Genomic DNA, 19,876 nt, shown 5'->3' on the forward strand with positions numbered 1-19,876 from the left:
CAAATTATTCTAGATTGTTTCTTTTCATAATCAAATAATGACTTTCTCTGACTCTGAAACAGTGTAATTTTATTATTCAATTTTTGACTTTTCATTTTAACTTCAGTTTGCTTTTGTGCTTTTAGAATAGGAAGTTTTCCCTGAAAAAAAAAAAAAACTCCTAATTTGCGGTCTATTAATAGGAGTGCTAAGATAAAAATCCACCCTCTATTCAATATCCTGTTTCACTTGGAAATATGTCACCATAGTGGAATACAGTCGGCAGCAACTTCTGGTTCACGTGGACTTTAAGTTTAGGTATAGGGTAGGATTAAGGGATCTAAAATATGATCATGCAGAATAAAGGCATTAATATGTGGTTTATAAATACAGTACTACCAAACAGCCAATATGTTAGTGATATGCATGCTAATAAGCAGCTATTTAAAGGGATACTCCACCCCGAAATGAAAATTTTGTCATTAATCTCTTACCCCCATGTCGTTCCAAACCTGTAAAAGCTTTGTTCGTCTTTTGAACACAATTTAAGATATTTTGGATGAAAACCGGGAGGCCTGTGACTGTCCCATAGACTGCCAAATAAATAACAGTGTCAAGGTCCAGAAAAGGTAATATCTTAAATTGTGTTCTGAAGACGAACGAAGCTTTTACGGGTTTGGAACGACACGGGGGTAAGTGATTAATGACAACATTTCCATTTTGGGGTGGAGTATCCCTTTAATAGTGAGAATTGATCCTTAAAATAAATTGTACCGTTCTTTTTTGTTTAAATTTTCTTATTAATTTGAGTTATTTATTTTATCTCAGTTATTTGCCAATTTAACATTTAAATTTTTCGTCATAAAATGTTTAGATTTAATTTCATTTCAACTTTTGATTAAATTATGATTTTTCATTGTTTTAATTTTAAATGACTTTTCTTTCTGCTGAAAATAATCTTAACTAATCATTTCAAGAAAAAGAAAAGGCTTTTTTGCAACACAGTTTTTTCCAGCTCATGTCAGAATAACGTTAATTAATAAATAACAGAATTTACTAAAAATCTTGCTGTTTGCAGAAATCTCCAGTTTATTGCTATTGGATTTAGCAACAGTTTTTGTGAGTAACCGTAACCAAGGGGGCTAAAGCGCAGTGAAGTGTCACTAGTTATTGATGCACGTTTCTTTAGCTCTGTACCATTTACCACAGCCTTGAGTAACACAAATTGCAACCGATTTCCTCTGACCGTTGATCTCTCTTTCACCTTTGTTTAGAGGAATTGTAGCTGATTTTTTCTTTCAGGGCTCCTGTAATTGTTGTGACATTTGAATGCTGACTTGCTTCACATACGCACTATACTTAGGATTAAAATATCGAACTGATTGAGTCCACAATATACACAATGAGCTGTTATCCTCATGTTTTATGATTCATTCTGCATCGTGACACTAGCATGACAAGAAGCGAAACTCCTCTTTCTCCAAGATCTACAAGTTTTCCTCTTCATTTGTGACATTTTTGTCTGCTAACATGGTTGTTTGGCAGTTGCCGTGATTAATCATGACACATCTGAGCTATTCTAATGTCACACATTTCCCAATTTAAGTCATGTTTGCATTTTTCTCGTCTTGAGAGTCCGAATTGAATTGCCTAATATGAACTGTCACATGTTTGGTCGACTTTTACATAATACCACTTAGATTCAGTTTTAAAATTAGCACAATGGCACCTTATGTGTTTGATCTACATCATCACAACTTAGCGTGTGTGTGTGTGTGTGTTTCAGATGGAAAGGTGCGTCTTGCCACTTTGGAGTTAAGCTGTCTGCTTCTGAAACAGTCTGTGCTGTCTGGCTCTCAATGCATTATAAAGGACATTCATTTAGCCTGTTTGGAGGTAAGAGTCTCAACACAGAACCAAAAGCACTTCACTTTACTATTACACGTTATGCATTCTATATATGCCAGCAACTGTCATATCTTTGCCAGAATTATTTTTTTTAAGCTCATGTTGCATAAGATTCAAGTTTACCAAATGGGACTGGTGAAATCCATTCATATTTGTATATATATATAAAGTGTTAGGAAAAAAAATTGTGAAAAAAAAAAAAATGAAGCGAACTGGAATAAGGTGATACAATAAATGAGATAAATTATGATCAAAGACATTTATTGACATCAAAGAATATGAATCATTTATTTGTATAAATGAAAAAAATTATAATTTTCTTCCATAAATATGAATATTAAATTATGATAGACAATGTTTGCAAACTTATAAGACAAATTAAAGAGCCATCAAATTTAAATAATTAAGAATGAAGTTGGTTTTATTGCCAAATCCATGATAGCATTGCACTGTTTCAGCAATGAATATACATACTTCTTCTTATAGCCTGCTCAATTGTCACTGAAGTGAGGACTTGGAAATTTATTATCTTTCACAATAATTGAAAAGAATTACTTTTGACACCAAGTTAAAAAAAAACATGAAATGATTAATGCTGTTTTGCTTATAAGCCATTGCAAAGGAGATGATTTAAAACTGGTTGCAACATAATTCTAATTAATCAGTTGTTTCTTAATACATGCAATATGCACACTTAGGTTTTTCCCAGTAATTTTTATTGCATTGGCTAACGGTACCTTTCATTCTTATTTTGAAACTAGACAGATTTACAGGAAGTAGGAGATTTTACTCGTTTATATTGCGCAACCCAATCATACCATTGCTGTGATGATATTTTCTTTTTTTAGGGTGCCCGAGAAGAGAGTCTTCACCTTCTGAGGCGGTTTTATAAGGCAAGCTGGTCTTTTATTTTATTTCGGATCACATGAAAGTCACCAGTTGGTTCAGGTGCTTACTGGAACCCAGAGAGTTCAAGGCAGCAGAGCTTCATACTAATAATTCACATAATTATCACCTATTGTATTTGATTTCCTTTAAAGCTCAGACAGCTCATCCTAAAGACTTTGTTGTTTTGATATTTAGGAAAATCCCAGCAGCTACCTGTTGAAACTTGTAAGCGCTCTTGGTGGCTTATTAACATCGAGACATTTCTGTGAAAGCAAATTACAATTAAACAGAATAGAGTACACAGATTCCTGCAAGATAACAAAGTACACTAGTGCGTTCAACTTTTGCTTTGGCCACTCTTTGGTCATTTATCTTTACATTGAAGTACATGTTTTCCAGCTTTCACTGCAGCCTGCAGCACTTTTTTTGTTTGTTTGTTTTCCCTGAAGTCATTTTCACTTGTGTAATTTGAGGGCTCTGGCGTGATTCTGTTTAACGTACATGAAAACAGCAGCCAGTTTTGCTTTCACAATTTAAAGAAAGATCTCTTTCAGAATGCATTATGCAGGCTGCACATCATCCAAAACCTTTGTTACTGTGTGTGAAGACTGTATGTAAATAATCACTGTACTGAATGTTCTGTTCTGGGATTATGGAGGGCCCTGGGAGGACCCATGTTTTGGTAACTTATCTGCATTTCCTGTGTGCATAATTGATCAGTGTGTCCCAGCTCTTCCAAGAAACTGGGCAGTCACGGGTTTAGACACACCTACTGTTTCTTTATCGCTTCTGTTGTCTACACTGTAGCATAATAGTGAAGTCAAAACTATGAAATAACAGAAGTGAAAGCATGGGAATTATGCAGTGACCAAAAATGACTTGTACTGTATAGGTGAAAGAGTCAGACTGTTCTGAATAATTTAACTCACTTTAGCTCATTTTCTCTTTAATTCTGTATATTACAACCTTTTCTCATAATGTCCCTCCCTTCATCCTTCCCGTGGGGATTTTCATGGAGTGTTCTTGCTGATTCATGTTAACAGCTGCTCTTTTGACTGTGCCGGTGTCAGATGGTAACACAAGTCGAATAACTTAATGATAAAAATAATTTTTTTTTTTTTTTTTTTTAGTTCAAGAAATAAGTCACTCGAGCTTACCGAGGCTGCATTTATTTAAACAAAAATACAGTAAAAACAGTGAAATAATGTAAAATATTTAAATGTGGTTTAAAAATGTTTTTTTATTTTTTATTCCAGAATATTTTTAAAATGTGATTTTTTTGATGAATAGACAGTTCTAAATTTAAATAAACAGCATTTATTTGAAATTCTAAACCTTTTTAACATTGTAAATGTCTTTGTGGTCACTTTTGATCAATTTAATATGTCCTTCATAAAAGTATTAATTTCTTTTAAAACCTTTTTATTTTATTTTAATCCGATTCTTACTGACCCCAATCTTTTGAAGGGTAGTGTATCATGTGTCTTGTTTTCTGTTATGGTAATTTTTTCCATGTCATCTTCCTCTTCCTGCAGGGGGAGGAGATTTTCCTGGACATGTTTGAGGATGAGTATAGGAGCATGATGGTAAGCTGCTTTACTAAACACACAAATGTTGTCTTTTTTGCAACCTCACTGTTATTCTCAGTTATAACCTGATGATACAGCAACACATTCTGCTTCTGGGTGAGAGGAAATCTCTCTTATCTATCAGACATTTACTGGATAAGGAGTGGCTAATGCACCCATACGTTTGTTCTACTTCCTCTTACAAAACATCATTTCCTGGGAGTACTGTTATTCTTAACAAATTACCTTTGCTAGAATGAAAATATTGCCATTTATTCATGCTCATTTCATCCTTCCATCGAACACAAAGGAATAAAAAAAATGTAGTTGCTCACTCAATTGTAAATTATAAATAATGTGGGCTTGAGCTTTCAACATAATAGCCAACATGACTCCTCTATATAAATTTCTAGAAGTCGTATGCTTTGTGGAAAACAGACCATATGGACCATAAAATAGTTTGGATTCCAAGTCATACTGTCCAATTTTATATATTTTTTGATGTGTAGCTTGTCTTGTAGCTTATATTAAAAAGAGTGGCCAGGATATTCTTTAAAAATGAACCTTTTTAGTGTTGTTTTTTAACAGAAAAAAGACAGTCATTTGTTTTTGGAAAGACATGAGAATGAGTAAATGACTGTGAAACTTAACCATCATGTTCACACTGAACCAACGACAAATGCCAAGAAGCTGTTTGTCCAGCAAAATAAATGTTTGTGTTTGTTGGACCAGGACAACAAGCTCATAGAGTGATTAATGTGTTTGCATTTTTTCTTTGTTTATGTGTACTGTGTGTATAGAATAAGCCCCTAAACGTGGAGTATCTTATGATGGATGCATCCATTTTACTTCCTCCAACTGGCACCCCACTTACCGGCATTGATTTTGTGGCGATTGCCCTGTGGAGATGTCGAGAGGACACGCAGGGTCAGTGATGAACATATATACTCCTGCTGAAAGATCTCAGATTGTTTTATATGAGTAGGTCTTGATCTGTCTAACATTTTGGCTTTTCTTTGTCAAACATCCTTCCAAACCTTTTCTCATGATCTGTGAAAATGTGTTTCTTGGCCAGTGTGTTCACGGTTTGTCTTCTGGGAAACCATCCAAAGTTTTTAGAAATGGATTTCATGTGCTTCAGAAACATAACAATGCCAGGCTTTCTGCTATATTGGTAATATAGAGTATCGACTTAATTTGTTCTGAATGACAAGCAGTTGATTTTGAATAGACATATGCTTATTTGGTGATGCATGTGTGCACATGAATGGTCAAATGCATTTATTGGTTACACGTGAACACAAATTTAGGCCTGAAGAAAAAAAAGAAGTGATTGCCTTTATTTACAGAGCAAGTTCTCTGGAAAACTTCCTGTGGCTCAGTGGTAGAGCATTGCGTTAGCAGCGCAAAAGGTCGTAGGTTCAATTCCCAGGGAACAAACATACTGGTAAAAAAAAAAATGTGTAGCCTGAATGCACTGTAAGTTGCTTTGGATAAAAGCGTCTTCTAAATGCATAAATGTAAATGTAAAACTTTAATTAGTACTTTTATATGCATGTATAATCATTCAGTGAAGACTGTAGCAGGACTTTAATTAATGTTATTTTATATTTGATATGTACATAGAAAACATTAAACACTGTTTACTAAAGTGAGCAGGTGTTTTACTATTTTATGTTTCATTAATATTTAACTTTCTACATAAAGGATTGTGTTTAATATTGTATTAGTTTTGAAAGTGGTGCCAAGAGTTGTAAAATTTCACAGGTGTCGGTACTGAAACGTTGATGTCATGACACTCAAGACACTCGGTTACATTGAAAATATTTGAAAGAATATTTAGATCTTTTAGCACTCATGTAGGACATAAATTCCAGGAAGATTCATTGATGTTGCATGTGTGTTTGTGTGTGTGTGTGTGTGTGTGTGTGTCCCTGCAGGCTATCCGTGTGTTCTTCATGCTGCGCTCGCTGTCCCTACAGCTGCAAGGAGAACCAGAAACTCAACTTCCTCTCACCCGACCAGAAGATCTCATCAAGACTGATGATGTGCTTGACCTCAGTAAGGCCTTTACAGTCACATAAACCTAATGCTGAATAAGTTGGTTTTGCAAACCAAACAGTTTCCAGTTTTCAAATTTCAACTGTAAGGATTTTTTTTTGCTCGTTCAGGTTTTTGTTTGCTTTGCCAACATTTTTTCCCCTCACCGTTAAGTTGTTTCAAACCTGTATACATTTGTTCTGATGAACACAAGATATTTTGAAGAATGTTGGTGACCAAACAGTTTCTGGTCCCCACTGATTTTCATAGTATTTTTCTTTCAATTCTATGGACTGTTGGTAACCAACATTCTTCAAAATATTTTATTCAACATAAGAAAGAAGGTCATAAGTGTTTGGAACAACTTGAGGGTGTGGAAAGGACAACAGATTTTTTAATTTTTGGCTGTACTCACTACAAAAAACAATACATTTAAGGACAGATGAATGTTATTAGTATATTTAGTATGTTTTATGTGTGCCAGAAAATAGATATTTTTCATTTTTAATTTAAATTGTCATAATACCTGGGTATTGCAACTGTTATGCACTACCTGTATAATTACTGTAATGTAACTCACAGTTACATTACAATTTTGATGTCAAAAATAAGGGATGGCATATGATCCAGTGATTTTTCACATGACAACAATGTTCAATAAATCACAGAAAACCAATGTTAAGGACTACAAGGATTAAAAGGGTCATATTATATCCTATTACAAAGTCTTGATTTAGTTTTTAGTGTGTACTAGAATTTATTTTCATCCTTGATTGTTCCAAAAACGTATAATTTTTCACATATTTTACGTTATTGCAGCACCTCACTTCCCAGTCTGTCTCGAATGTGCTGGTTAGTTCCTGTTTCAATGAAACCCCTCCTTCCGAAATACAAAAAGTGCTCTGATTGGTTAGCTGGCCCAGTGCTTTGTGATTGAATTGCTGAGAGCCTGTTCTGGAAAACTCACTCCCCTTACCATAACTGTGAGTTTCCATCTGCTCAACTGTAAATATTAACAATGGTATTGGTTTTGTATTTTTTGTTTTTGTTTTTTTTTTCAATTTTGCCATACCAATTCAATTTATTTATTTTTTTTAGTCTATGGTCTCTAGCATACCTCAACCAGGCCTTACCTGGTTTTTTGCATATTCCATGAGCAGAAGTTATTTAAATTACTTAATTTGTGACTTCACAATATCTGGAAAAAGCACACTGTAGTCTGAACTTTTGTAGTTCTAAGAGAATACCTCCCTTTGGAGTGGACTTTGACCTTGCAGATCTTTTTTTTTATATTTAAACAGCAACATTACACTTTAACTGAAGCTGAAAAAGTGAAAAAGAATAATAGGACCACTTTATAATTGATGTGCATGTCCAATAAATGTAAGATTCAGTGACCTCACATCCCCCAACATGACCAGATGATGTTGTTGTTGAGTCCTGGTTTTCTTAGCATTTATGCTCTTATAGCTGAAATCTTATAAATCCTACCTTGCTCATCACATCCTGCCTTATCATCAAAAGGACTACTATTCAGTTTCATGTGAATCTTTGCGATAACTTGATAACAAACATCTACAGCTGAGTGATTCACATACACTGAGTTGTGTGCTAGCTCTTGTTTCTGTGGTATCAGATAAAGTGAAGTTAGATAAAGATGAAACTGCAGCCCTTCGGTTGAGTTTTAATAGAAAAAGTAAAAAAAAAAAAAATGTCGAATCGATATACTTCTCATGAACTGCGACCATCTCCTTGGTTTTGAGTTCCATGTTAAGACCTTCCTCGTTGTATCTCGCACTCAGTCACGAAGTCTTTACCACACATGACGAAATCGCTCTCTCGTCGCCTGTGCAGCTCTTTTATGCAATCTGTGGGTTTGCACTGTTAACCGATTCTCACTTCACCCCTGATGTGTTGCATGGAGGCCCTTGGTCTCAGCACCTCCAGCTCAGTTCTTGTGTCCAGGTGTCCTGGTTAACTCAGGTCGTCTCACTTTGACAGGTAAGAGGGGGTGTGTGCAGAGACAACTGACTCAGACCTTCCACTGTCGCTGAGGCCTTTGCTAGAGCTGGTGGAGCTGTTGTGGGCAGCAGCCTTGAGCTCTTCCAGTATATCTCATGTCTAACAGTAAGGCTGCTTGAGAAGCACCTACAGCCTTGGTCAGAGAGTGGGCAGAATGAGCTCTGGAAGTGTGAGCAGGTGGGAGGAAGCTCAGATTTTGCTGCCAAAATCAACCCACTGTAGCTTCCTGTCTCACAGCCGTTTGTGCATGAAAGGGTTAAGGCACAAGGCATGACATCGGCTGACTGTTTTTGCTCTGGGTTTGAACCGGTTTCCTTTGTGAAAAGCCATATTTTCGATAAAGTTGATAAAGATTTAAGTCTGTTAGTCTGGCATTAAATTTAGTTTTACAAGATTACATTATAAGTACAGTAGGGTCCAAATGTTTAAAGGAGTCGTAGGATGCCACATGCACTTTTACAAGTTGTTTGAACTGAAATGTGTGTTGGCAGTGTGTGTACACAACCACCCTATGATGAGAAAAATCCACCCAGTGTTTTTTTATTTTTTTTAAAGGGGTCATGAAATGAGAAACCAAATTTGCCTTGATCTTTTGGAATATAAGAGGTCTTTGTACCATTAAAACGTCCTGCAAGTTTCATAGCTTAAGACGTCCTCCCCATTATAAACGAGCCATTTATTTAATCAAGCTCTAAATACAGCTCGTTCTGGATCCATGGTAAGAAGTGACGTCACGGTGCGAAGTGACGTTCCAACCATTTGCATATGACCGCCTCCAGCACAAGACAACTACGCTCATTTCGTATCGTTGTTGCGCCGCGCGCCTCACAAGTTTTCAGTCGACAGACAGAGAGTGGGTCTGTGTACAGGAAAATTACAATGCCACGCAGTATGGCGTTATTTCCCTGTCAAATGTTGAGAGCGCATTATTGTAGCGCGAAAGTACATTAATATAATGTGCGAGCGCGAATCTCTCTGCTCGCGCGCGCTCTCAGATACACGTTGCTCTTGTAAGAATTTTCTCTGGGCTCGCTCAGAGAGTATGCCTGCACTTAAAACGTGTTCAGTGCAATCGCGAATCTCTCCTCTTCGCTTGAAGTAGCGTGTATGTGCTTAGACTGTGTCCCGTGCGTTCACGCATGGCCAAGTACTCTTCTCTTCGAATTCTTTCTTTTGGCTCTTGGCATAAACGCTGTCAAAACGAAAACAACCAATCAGAAATAGGCTTCAACGACTGACCAATGATAATTTAATAATTTATCCATAGGCACTGTCGTTAGCCAATCATAACAGTGGGCGTTAACACTGAGCTCTTAAAGGGGAAACAACCCCAAAAACAGACTGTTTGAATCAAAGGATGAGAAACAGGGTGGGAAAATGTCATAATTCACTACATTTTAAATGTTGTTTTTTTTAAAAAAAACTATAGTAATACTATAATTGCACCTAGGGGACCATAATAATAAAATAAAAAAACCCATGTCATGACCCCTTTAATCTACTGAAATCTTTACCCCTTTCTCAAATGGAGCCGATCTCAGATGCCTGTCTTTGTGACGTCACACAGACAGGCCCCTCCCACTATAGTTTGATTGACAGTAGCGTTTCAGCACAGACTGGACTGGCGTCTTCCCTTAGACCCGCCCACCCGTCATCAGTCCACCATTGTTTCACCGCCGGAGCAGATGTAGACAAGAATGTCTCCAAAGTTATGGTGTCATCGCTTATTCGATTAGCGTCTTCCTTTCGTTATGAGTTGAAATCGATTAAGGCTGTCGATGGTCGGTTAACCGATTTAATGTTGGGCTGCGTGCGGCTCATGCGCAAAACACGTGAGAGCGGCTGTGAGTGACGGAGACCGTATATAAACGCACCATCATTCATTCACAATGTACAAATTAAGCTTTTAATGTGATTTAAACTTTAAAGTACATTAAAATAGAAATAACATAAAAGTTCTTCAACATAAAAAGCTATATAGAAATGTAGTAACTATCATTTCATCAGATAATTTCATATCGTGCGCTTTCCAGGGCTGCGGGACACAGTGACAGGTAGTCTATTCATTCCTACAACTTGTTAATTCGTTCCTATGACTTATTAATTTGTGGCAACTGTCCATGTTTCATTAATTTTGTTCCCTAAATAACCCATGATTTAAGTGAAATAAGGGAACAAATTAATTAAATCGAACGATTTCTTATTCTTGAAATCTTTAATTTCCCTTCCCGTGTTTACCACAGTAAAGAGATGCGAAAAAGTGATTAAAAGTGAAAGATAATAAATAAACCCTGCGAAATTAGAGGGTTAGACCTGTGAAGATTTAGGAAAAGAAAGAATGGCTATATGTTTATTGAATTGTGGAAATTCGTGAGCAACCGGCAAACCAGAACAAAGCCGCGTAAATGAAGGCTTGAGCGCATCCAGAGGCATGGTCGCGATCTAAGAGTTTCCTATTATTCCTCTAATAAACAAAGCTTTTATAGGTACCACACTTGGCATAACCAGAGCTTTAATTTGTAAATAAATAATTGCTGGATTTCAAACAGCGATTAACTAGGCGCTGTGTGACCGACACAGACAATACGTTTTTCCCCGGAGCGTTCACTGATGTTCACAAGTTTCTGCATGGACCTACAGTAACCAGGGCACAGGTTCTCAAGCCCTGGGACAAAATGGGATGCTTTAAGGAAAATGTATAGCCTATGTAGCCTAAAGTAATAGGCCCAACATAAAAATTACAATTTGTTTTCATACCTTTTTTTTTTTTTTTTAAATATGCGCAATATACTTTTGACTTAAATAATTAAGATAACGGATTTAAAACAAAAGTGTGGCGGCGCTCCAAAAGTTCACGGAAAGAAAAGAAAAAGGATGACAACGCATTCTGTTTTGTTTGCTTTATTTTACAAGAGCACAAATCTTCTGTTTTATTGTGTGCGCACAATTGAAAGTAAACACTTTTGCGGAAAACGTTTTTTTTTTAATGTCTCAGCTGTTTCGATCGCGCCGGAGCCTGCTGTACACATATATTCTAGCGATTCAAACTTACATCGCAGTCTGTTCATTATCTAAATAAAATAGCCAAATGTTACACTGGTCAGTTTAAATAGACCCCCAAGGACGTTTTTGTTCATATGAAGAGGATGATCTTTTCGTCTATATGCGAATTTCGTGTAAAGTAAAAGCCTAGTTTACATATATATAATGTTTAAACATTCAAATGCATTGCGAATATGGAAACATTTGGATTTGTGCCTAATGAGACATGAGCAATAGGCTAACCTCCGAATAAATCTAGCCAAACGCTCGTCCTCATATGCACGCACATACGCACTGTCACGATCTAATGCACTATATGCCGGATATTTAAAAACAAATAGGCCTAACGGAACGCAAAAATTAAAAATCTGACATTTTTCTAGGACAGAATCCAGCAGGATCAAATTCATATGTGCACAACAGTGTGTTTTGGTTGCAGCAGCGCTGATGAGTTCACTTTACTGCGCAGCGCAGCCACACGCGTGCCATAGTTATGTTTGGGATAATTTTATTTTAAATACCATTTATTTTAAATACCATAATGTCAATTGAAAACATTGCAATTGTGTTTTAAAATACAACAATGAGCACCACAAAACCATTTAAAGAGGCGCATTCAGCGGTCTCCGTGCAGGGAAACAGTCAACAAACTAAAATGATCTCAAATGTATGGCGCGCTCTCTTCATTTTATCAAATGATCATAATCACATCTATTCATTTTACAGTCCTGCTACTAGCATTTTATTCAGACTAAAACCCCTTTAATTCAAGTGAGAAAGCGTTTTGTGTGTGTGTGTGGCTTTTGCACATCCTGTCATGTCGGTGACTGCGTGCCTGCAATAGACGCATTTTGCAGCATTATGGTTAACGATTAATCGATTAATTGATCGTTAATTTAAACGACGATCGATCCATGGAAATAATCGAAATTTGACATCCCTACTCCTAAGTGATCTAGGTGTTCTGTTGTTGGATGTAATAATGAACATAATTTACTCGCGACATCTGAGCCACTAAATACGCAGTGGATTACACGTGTTTCTGAAGGGAATGCACCCCCGATCTACGTAAATGCATCTATGTTCGCGCAAATCATTCGTTGCCCAGCTTCACCTACAGAAGTACAAGTTTTTTTTTTTTTTATGAATCTTTGCAAATTGCCTTTCCTTACAATGTGCTAATTAGCAAGTTTCACGATGAATGCAGCTAAAGTAAACAGTCTCTCTGATAACAGCTCTGAAGAGACGGGGTGGGGTCAGCAGAGCTCATTAACATTTAAAGGTAAATGCTACAAAACGGCTTGCTCTGAAAAGAGGTGTTTTTGTCAGGGTAAAAAAGGTTTTTTTTACGCTACCATTGAGAAATTTTAACCAAACTATGTCTTTTTCATTAAGACCCTAAAGAATCATATCAACATTTCTGTGTTTTGAAAATGTCTGAATCCAAAAAATGAACCATTTTGAATCTGAACAAATCCAATGAATCATTCATATGAATTTGTGAACCATTTCTTCGGCTTAAAATTTTCAAAATACTAAAAATGTTATGACATAAGATTATTTTTTGCTGGATAACGAGATCATCAGATTTTATACAAATTTATGGAGTTCATGGAGCTCAGATCCTCGTGTAAATAAAGCAAAATGGGGACAAACCAAATATTCAAATTAATTATTTTTTAAATTTAACTTTTCACCCAAATTATTGTGCTGGTAATATAATTTATAATGAAACAGTGTATTAAAATAAAATAAAATAAATAATGCTAATGATTTTCTTTTGTGGTTTTAGACTTTTGTACCCCACTATATCTCTGCAAAGCATTTTAACATAAAATCATCTTGCACCATCATAATTTGTGATAACATTGGCCTTTTATGTTCTTTTTTTATTGTGCATCCTGGAATGGCTCATCAGTGAGTTGATGGAACATGCACCTCGCTATCAAATGACGAGAGAGACAGTCAGACAGATAGACAGACAGATCGACCTGAGAACCTGACGTGCCACTGATCTGTGTTATTTTTAGATGTGCAGGAAATGATGCATGCGCACAACACAGTAGACACATCACAGTGCATATTGTGAACTTTGTGTGAACATGAATTCTTGCTGAATATTTTCCACTCTTTGCTGTCGTTTTTGTTTTTTCAGAACACATTAACTGAAACATTGAGCTGAGTTGCAACTACATGTTTAAATGTATTTTGTGCACTTCTTCCCTTTTTTGTATGCATATACATAATTAATGCACATGGCATGTGCACACTTTCTGAGGAAGTTCTCAGAAAAAGTTTCTCACCTTAAACACTTAGTCACATGGTACTTTTGCATGTAACACCTCACCCCCACTTTGGTTGAGAGCTGAAATCTCTTCTGTTAATTGGGGTTTGTTAAAATAGACATGCACTTTACAATTTCTCATAAAATTACACAGGATGTAACTGTATATTGATTTAGCTGGTGGTGTCTTATTCAGTTACTCATCCAGGGTTAGAGTGAGCAATTTGTGCTAAGTTATTGTTCAGTTGACTCTTGCTACAGGATTCCCAAAGTCATGAATAACCTGGAATATGAGGGAATTTTTTTGTAATATTTTTCTGGCAATGACATCTTAAAGGGATAGTTCACCCAAAAATTAGTAATTCTGTCATAGTTTACTGATCCGTAAGTTTCTCCAAACCTGTATGAGGTTTGTTATTCTATTTTTAAAAGATATTTTTAAGAATATTTCTAACCAAACAGTTGACGGTAGCCATTGACTTCTATAATATTTTTTGCCATGCAGTGGAAGTCAGTGACGACCATCAGCTGTTTGGTTACCACCATTCTTCAAAACAATCTCCTCTTGCGTTAAACAGAGAGAAAAAAAAAGAAATTTGGTTTGGTAAGTTTTTTTTTTGGTTGGTTGTTTTTTTTTTTTTTTTTTTTTTCAGTCAATCAGTTCAATTAAACAAATTGATTATTCAGAGCAGTATACTGCAGTATACGTTTCAGCACTGGTCTTTCACACCTTAGATTTGGAAAAGACTTCAGAAATGGGCATGTAAAGCTGTGGAAAAGTGAAAGTGTAGACTGTGGGAAGAGGGGAGAAAACAACCAATAATACACAGGACTACAACACTCATTACACAGACAAATGAATATTATAATGCATTTAAAATAGAGAGAATAAAGGCATTGTTACTTTTTGTTTACTCTTCTTTGAATTCCCGGTCTCTATCATTGTTTGCTGTTCATCACAATAATCTGTCTTGTCATCGCGTTCATGATCAGACGCTGTATCAGTGCCCTTATTTGCGTGTATTTTACTCGAAGAATACATGATATGTGCGCATACATGGTGCTAGTTCATGTTTGGAGCACATGAACATATCATACTTTCAGAGAATATGAAATGTTTACAAAAACTTGAAACACGTTTGCTCTGATCCATATGTGAACTGCGATCTGCAAAGCAAGTTTTGTTGCAGAAACTGCTCTCTCATGCACGCTCCACGTGTTTACATATTAAATATTGTTACGGTTATGTTTACAGAGGTAAACTGACAGCGCTAAAGCTCTTTAATGAGATTTGAGTTCTCCGCTGTGAGATAATGTCATGTATAATACAGCACAGTGATTGGATCATAAGAGTTCATTCTCATGAATAATACTGAGAAAAGCTCTGAAAACTGATGACATAGACGCATACTCTCCGGTCACGGCCGCCAATCACCACTCCAAATTAATGCATATACGTCACTTTATATTAAGAATATTCTTAAGATAGATTTTTGGGAATACAAAATATTCGTAACTTTTTTTCTAAAGTTAAAAAATAAGAAGAAAACGGCAGTCAAACTGGTTCACAAGTATGAATGATTCATTACATTCATTGGAATGAAGTCATCCAGCTTCCACATAAACCCACTGCCATTTATAGACACTGAAGTGAAGGATCTTTGTCCTGTTTCCTTTTTTTAAATACAACTTTATCATGAATCAACCAACATAACCACATGTAACCACCCTGAAGTGTATCCTGTTTGCCCATAGGATACGAGATTCCACAGAGCTGGTGTGCATCATGGTATTTGTGGCTACTGTGCCTCAGCTGTCTGGTTAACTAGTCAGACGGTGTGAATTCTTTGGTATAAGAGCAGATCATTTTCCCCAGAGGCAACACAATTCTCTGTCACCACTGTTGACTGCGAGTTAAAAGGAAGAGCAGCGCTTGCTCTTTCAGTTCTGAAGTAAACCCATCAGTGTGACTTCTTAGGAAGTTCAGAGAGAAACTGGTACAAAGTCATAGTACCTCAGTTGTGACGATGCTGTTTCTGTTATTAGTTTAGTTGGTCTACCTGAAACCAACTTCAAATGTTCATGACCTACCTCTTATTTACCCCTCCCCTTCTTCCCCCACCCCCCTCTCCACCCACCTGCGAGTAGCTGTGATGTACTCTGTAGGTCATGACTCACTGGAGTGTTTTTAAAAACGCCCGCATGTCTGAGTACAATCTGATTTCATGCCAGTTTAACACTCACTCAGTTACTGAGTCTTTAATGTGATTGAATTCACCCTGCACTGACATTTTCTCAACGCTTTATAATAGGAAGTGCATGACTATATTTAGTTGTGCAAGGCCTACTGTTTCTTTGGAAATAGATTAGGTGGTTGAATTGAAATTTTAATGCTAAATTTCCTGATGCATGTTATCAGAGGCTACTAATGCAATGTAGTAATGTCGAAATCCTAATTCAGTGGTCAGATCTGGACTTGCAAATCTGTACAAATTTTTCACTTGGGTTTGTTTTGAATGAAGTTGTTACACAGTGTTCCCACCCACAGTCTGAACTTGGAGTTAACGATCAATTATTCAACGTTATTCTTCCCTTGTAGATAACAGTGATCTTATTGCTTGCATGGTGGTGAGTAAAGACGGGGTTCAAGCTCAGCGCTTCCTGGCTGTGGATGTGTACCAGATGAGTCTTGTGGAGCCGGATTCAAAACGTCTCGGCTGGGGTGTTGTCAAGTTTGCTGGCCTTCTACAGGTCTGCTTCATTCCCACTCCTACACTGCAAACATGACACTCAAACTAAAAAAAAGTACACTTTGACAACATTCTTGACTGTGATCTTCAGCTCAGAAGTGAAGTCCTCTGTCAGATTTTAAAGTTAATTTATGTAACAAAGGAGGGTATTTAAAGGCTTCGGCCACCTGAGCAAAAACATTCTTTAAACCCAAGCCTGTACAGTGCATTATCAGTCTATTAAAAATCATTAAAAGAATCTCATGCTTCTTTATAATAATATAATATATAGCTAATATGAAAAAAAAAATGAAGCAGTTATTGTGCATGAATACTGCAACTGTAAATGTCTTGAGATTTGTTACTGTTCTGCTCCCATCAGCTGCTGTTTGCACCACTTAATCAAGCCACTCTTCTTTCAAACATGACGTTTTATTTCACCTGCTATATGTTTGTATTGGCGCTTGTGTCAATGCTCGTGTATTTCGTTCGCAGCCATTAAAGTATTAGATTTCCACATTTGGCGCACAGCATCCTCTTTCCATGAAACCTGTATACTACCTTCACCAGTTCTAACACTAGAGCAGCAATTATTTGCAATTATTTCACATTTACTAGAATTTCAAGCAAATGGCATTACAAACTCCTGTGCGTGGCATATTATTTCCTGTGTGGCTGCATACAAGGGAACATTGTTTGGTAATGTGTTGCTTCGAAACCCTCTGTAAGCATCTGGTTAACTTAAGATTCATGAGCAAATCTAATAAGATATTTAAATTACCACACGAAACACATTTGCCAACATATTTGCACAAAATGAATCATAGTTAGGCAGTTTACAAATCATTCTCTTTAGTCAAACTTGGTCTTAAGTGATTCCTTTCAGCTACTTGGCAGCACAACAGTCAAGTCCTTAGGTGCAGCTATTTGATGAAAGTAATTATTAGTATTATTATGGGGAATGATTTTTCAGAAGACATTTCCCTAAAGACACTGAACGTGCTATAGGAAAGAATAAAAAAGGAAACCAAATTAATTCTTAAAAAATAAATAAAATAAAAATTTGTTGCACTTTAAGTCTGAGAAACCGGCAGATTTTAATCTAATGCTTATGTTCACAGGACATGCAGGTTTCAGGTGTAGAAGACGACAGCAGGGCCCTGAACATCATCATACACAAGCCCACGTCTAACCCTCACGCCAAGCCTGTGCCCATCCTGCAGGCTAATTTCATTTTTGCAGACCATATTCGCTGCATCATCGCCAAACAGCGACTAGCCAAAGGCCGCATCCAGGCCAGACGTATGAAAATGCAGCGGATAGCAGGTCAGGTCTTAGCAGTTGTAGATTGCCTTGAAGCCAATGTTTTTACAGCAGCTTGTAATCTTCTGTTTATAAATGATATATTCTCAGACCTCCCAGCTGTTGTGCAACATTGGGGGGAGGGGTTGAATTTGAGTTGGACTTTAGTTATACTTTAACTGCCAGAACATTTTTAAATTAATGGATACCAGGTGCAATAAGTTTAATTGTACTGATTCCCAGAGACATGGAATTTTCCTTTTTTATCCTGCTACGATTTAGTGTTAATGTGTAGCTGGAAAAATGAATTCATATTTCTGTCACACATTATTTTTGCTCATGTTATCTTTTTTTCCCGTCTTCCATAAATATTCATCCTGCAGCTCTATTGGACCTTCCTGTTCAGCCTTGCACAGAGGTGCTGGGCTTCAGCCAACCGTCTGTTACTTCATCTCTGCCGTTTCGCTTCTATGACCAGTCCAGACGCGGCCCAGCCTTCGCCTCTGTAGATAAAGTTCCAGGTAAATGTGTGAACGGAGGAGGAAATCACAGGAGATTAAAGGGATGCTTCACTCCAAAATGAACATTTTGTCATTAATCACGTAAAAGCTTCGTTTGTCATCGTAACACAATTTAAGATATTTTGAATGAAAACCGGGAGGCTTGTGACAGTTCCATTGACCATAGCTCCGTTTTGTAGAATATCCGCTGGACGCAAGCAGCATACACTCTTCTGTGTCAGCCGCGCTACACAGATGCGCTGTTTTCATTCAAATATTAAGCGTAAATACACGTAGAAAATGTATTCTTGTGTCGCGGCTGACACAGAAGAGCGTAAGTTGCTTGCGTTCAGCGGATGTTCTCCAAAATGATGTGGAGTGACACAGAGGAGAGGAATTGCTGAATAAAGTCGTTATATATGTTTTCTTTGTGTACAAAAAGTATTCTTGTCGCTTCATAACGTTACGGTTGAATCACTGACGGCAGATGGAGTATTCTGATGATGCTTTTCATACTTTCCTGGACCTTGACACTGTTATTTATTTGTCAGTCTATGGGACAGTCTCAAGCCCCTTGGTTTTCATCCAAAATATCTTAAATTGTGTTCCGAAGATGAACTAAGCTTTTACGGGTTTGGAACGACATGGGGTGGAGTAACCCTTTAAGGTGCCAGTTGTTTTTAAATGCTTCTTGCTTTTTTAATTTAAGCTTCTCAAGGTTTTTTGAGCAAGCTGTTGCATACTTTCTTATGGTGATGATTTGGTGGTAGATGAGTTCTGTGGTGCAGTCTTATTGTAAGATTTCTGTTTTAAAGGAAAGTGCTCACAACATTAGAGGTTCCTGTTTCTGTTGCGGTATAAGATGTATTTCATATATGTTTTGAAACATTTACCTTTTTTTTGCATTTTTTTATTTCTGAAAGGGACTTGCTCACTAACTTCTCTCTGTGGAGATTTGCACAGTCTTATTCTCAACTGTTGCACATCCTAATTTGGTTTTCCCCAGAATTTCTCCAGTGCTCTTCTAAGTTACAGTTCTGTTTTGTCTGAAACAGGTTTCTAGGTAATGCTTCCTCTGTACCAGCTGTGATTCTGAGCAGTCATGGTATTCAACCCTTATTTAGACTTTTGGTTCCAGACCAGTGGGTCATTTACAAAGTAATGTGTTTTAATGTGCTTTTAAGTGTGTGTGTATGTATGTATATATATATATATATATATATATATATATATATATATATATATATATATGTGTTTGTGTGTGTATGTTGTGTTTATTGTGTGTTTATTTTTTTTTTTTTTTTTTTTTTTTTTTTTTTTGTTTTTTTTTTTTGTTTGTATTTATTTTTTTTTATCTATATTTTTTTGTTTTTATAATTTTTTAGTGCTATATAAACCACTGCTTAGCCAAATACAGCAAAATCTAACAAGCCTCATCACAAAAAAAAAAAAAAAACTCCAAATCTCTCAATATTTACAAAATGTATCGATACTTTCAGATTTCAGTAGTTCTTAATTTCACAAAAGTGAGTTCTCTGTATAGGGAAATGGATGACTAATAGCTGTCTCTCAGTCCCTTTTGATGACATGTTGTTGGTTCAGGTAAAAGAGATT

General features: G+C 36.5%; 1 protein-coding gene across 1 annotated transcript in view; it reads left to right on the forward strand.

The window, feature by feature from the left end:
- Window positions 1-19,876, forward strand: part of LOC109053832 (protein CLEC16A-like) — a 53,674-nt gene that overhangs the window by 25,639 nt on the left and 8,159 nt on the right. Inside the window, 9 exon segments of the mRNA XM_042720408.1 lie at window positions 1,766-1,875; window positions 2,736-2,780; window positions 4,311-4,361; window positions 5,144-5,232; window positions 5,234-5,270; window positions 6,284-6,404; window positions 16,331-16,482; window positions 17,582-17,786; window positions 18,146-18,283. Of these exon segments, the coding sequence (XP_042576342.1) occupies window positions 1,766-1,875; window positions 2,736-2,780; window positions 4,311-4,361; window positions 5,144-5,232; window positions 5,234-5,270; window positions 6,284-6,404; window positions 16,331-16,482; window positions 17,582-17,786; window positions 18,146-18,283 (948 nt within the window).

The sequence above is a fragment of the Cyprinus carpio genome, chromosome B3, assembly GCF_018340385.1.
Source record: "Cyprinus carpio isolate SPL01 chromosome B3, ASM1834038v1, whole genome shotgun sequence".
Taxonomy (NCBI): Eukaryota; Metazoa; Chordata; class Actinopteri; order Cypriniformes; family Cyprinidae; genus Cyprinus; species Cyprinus carpio.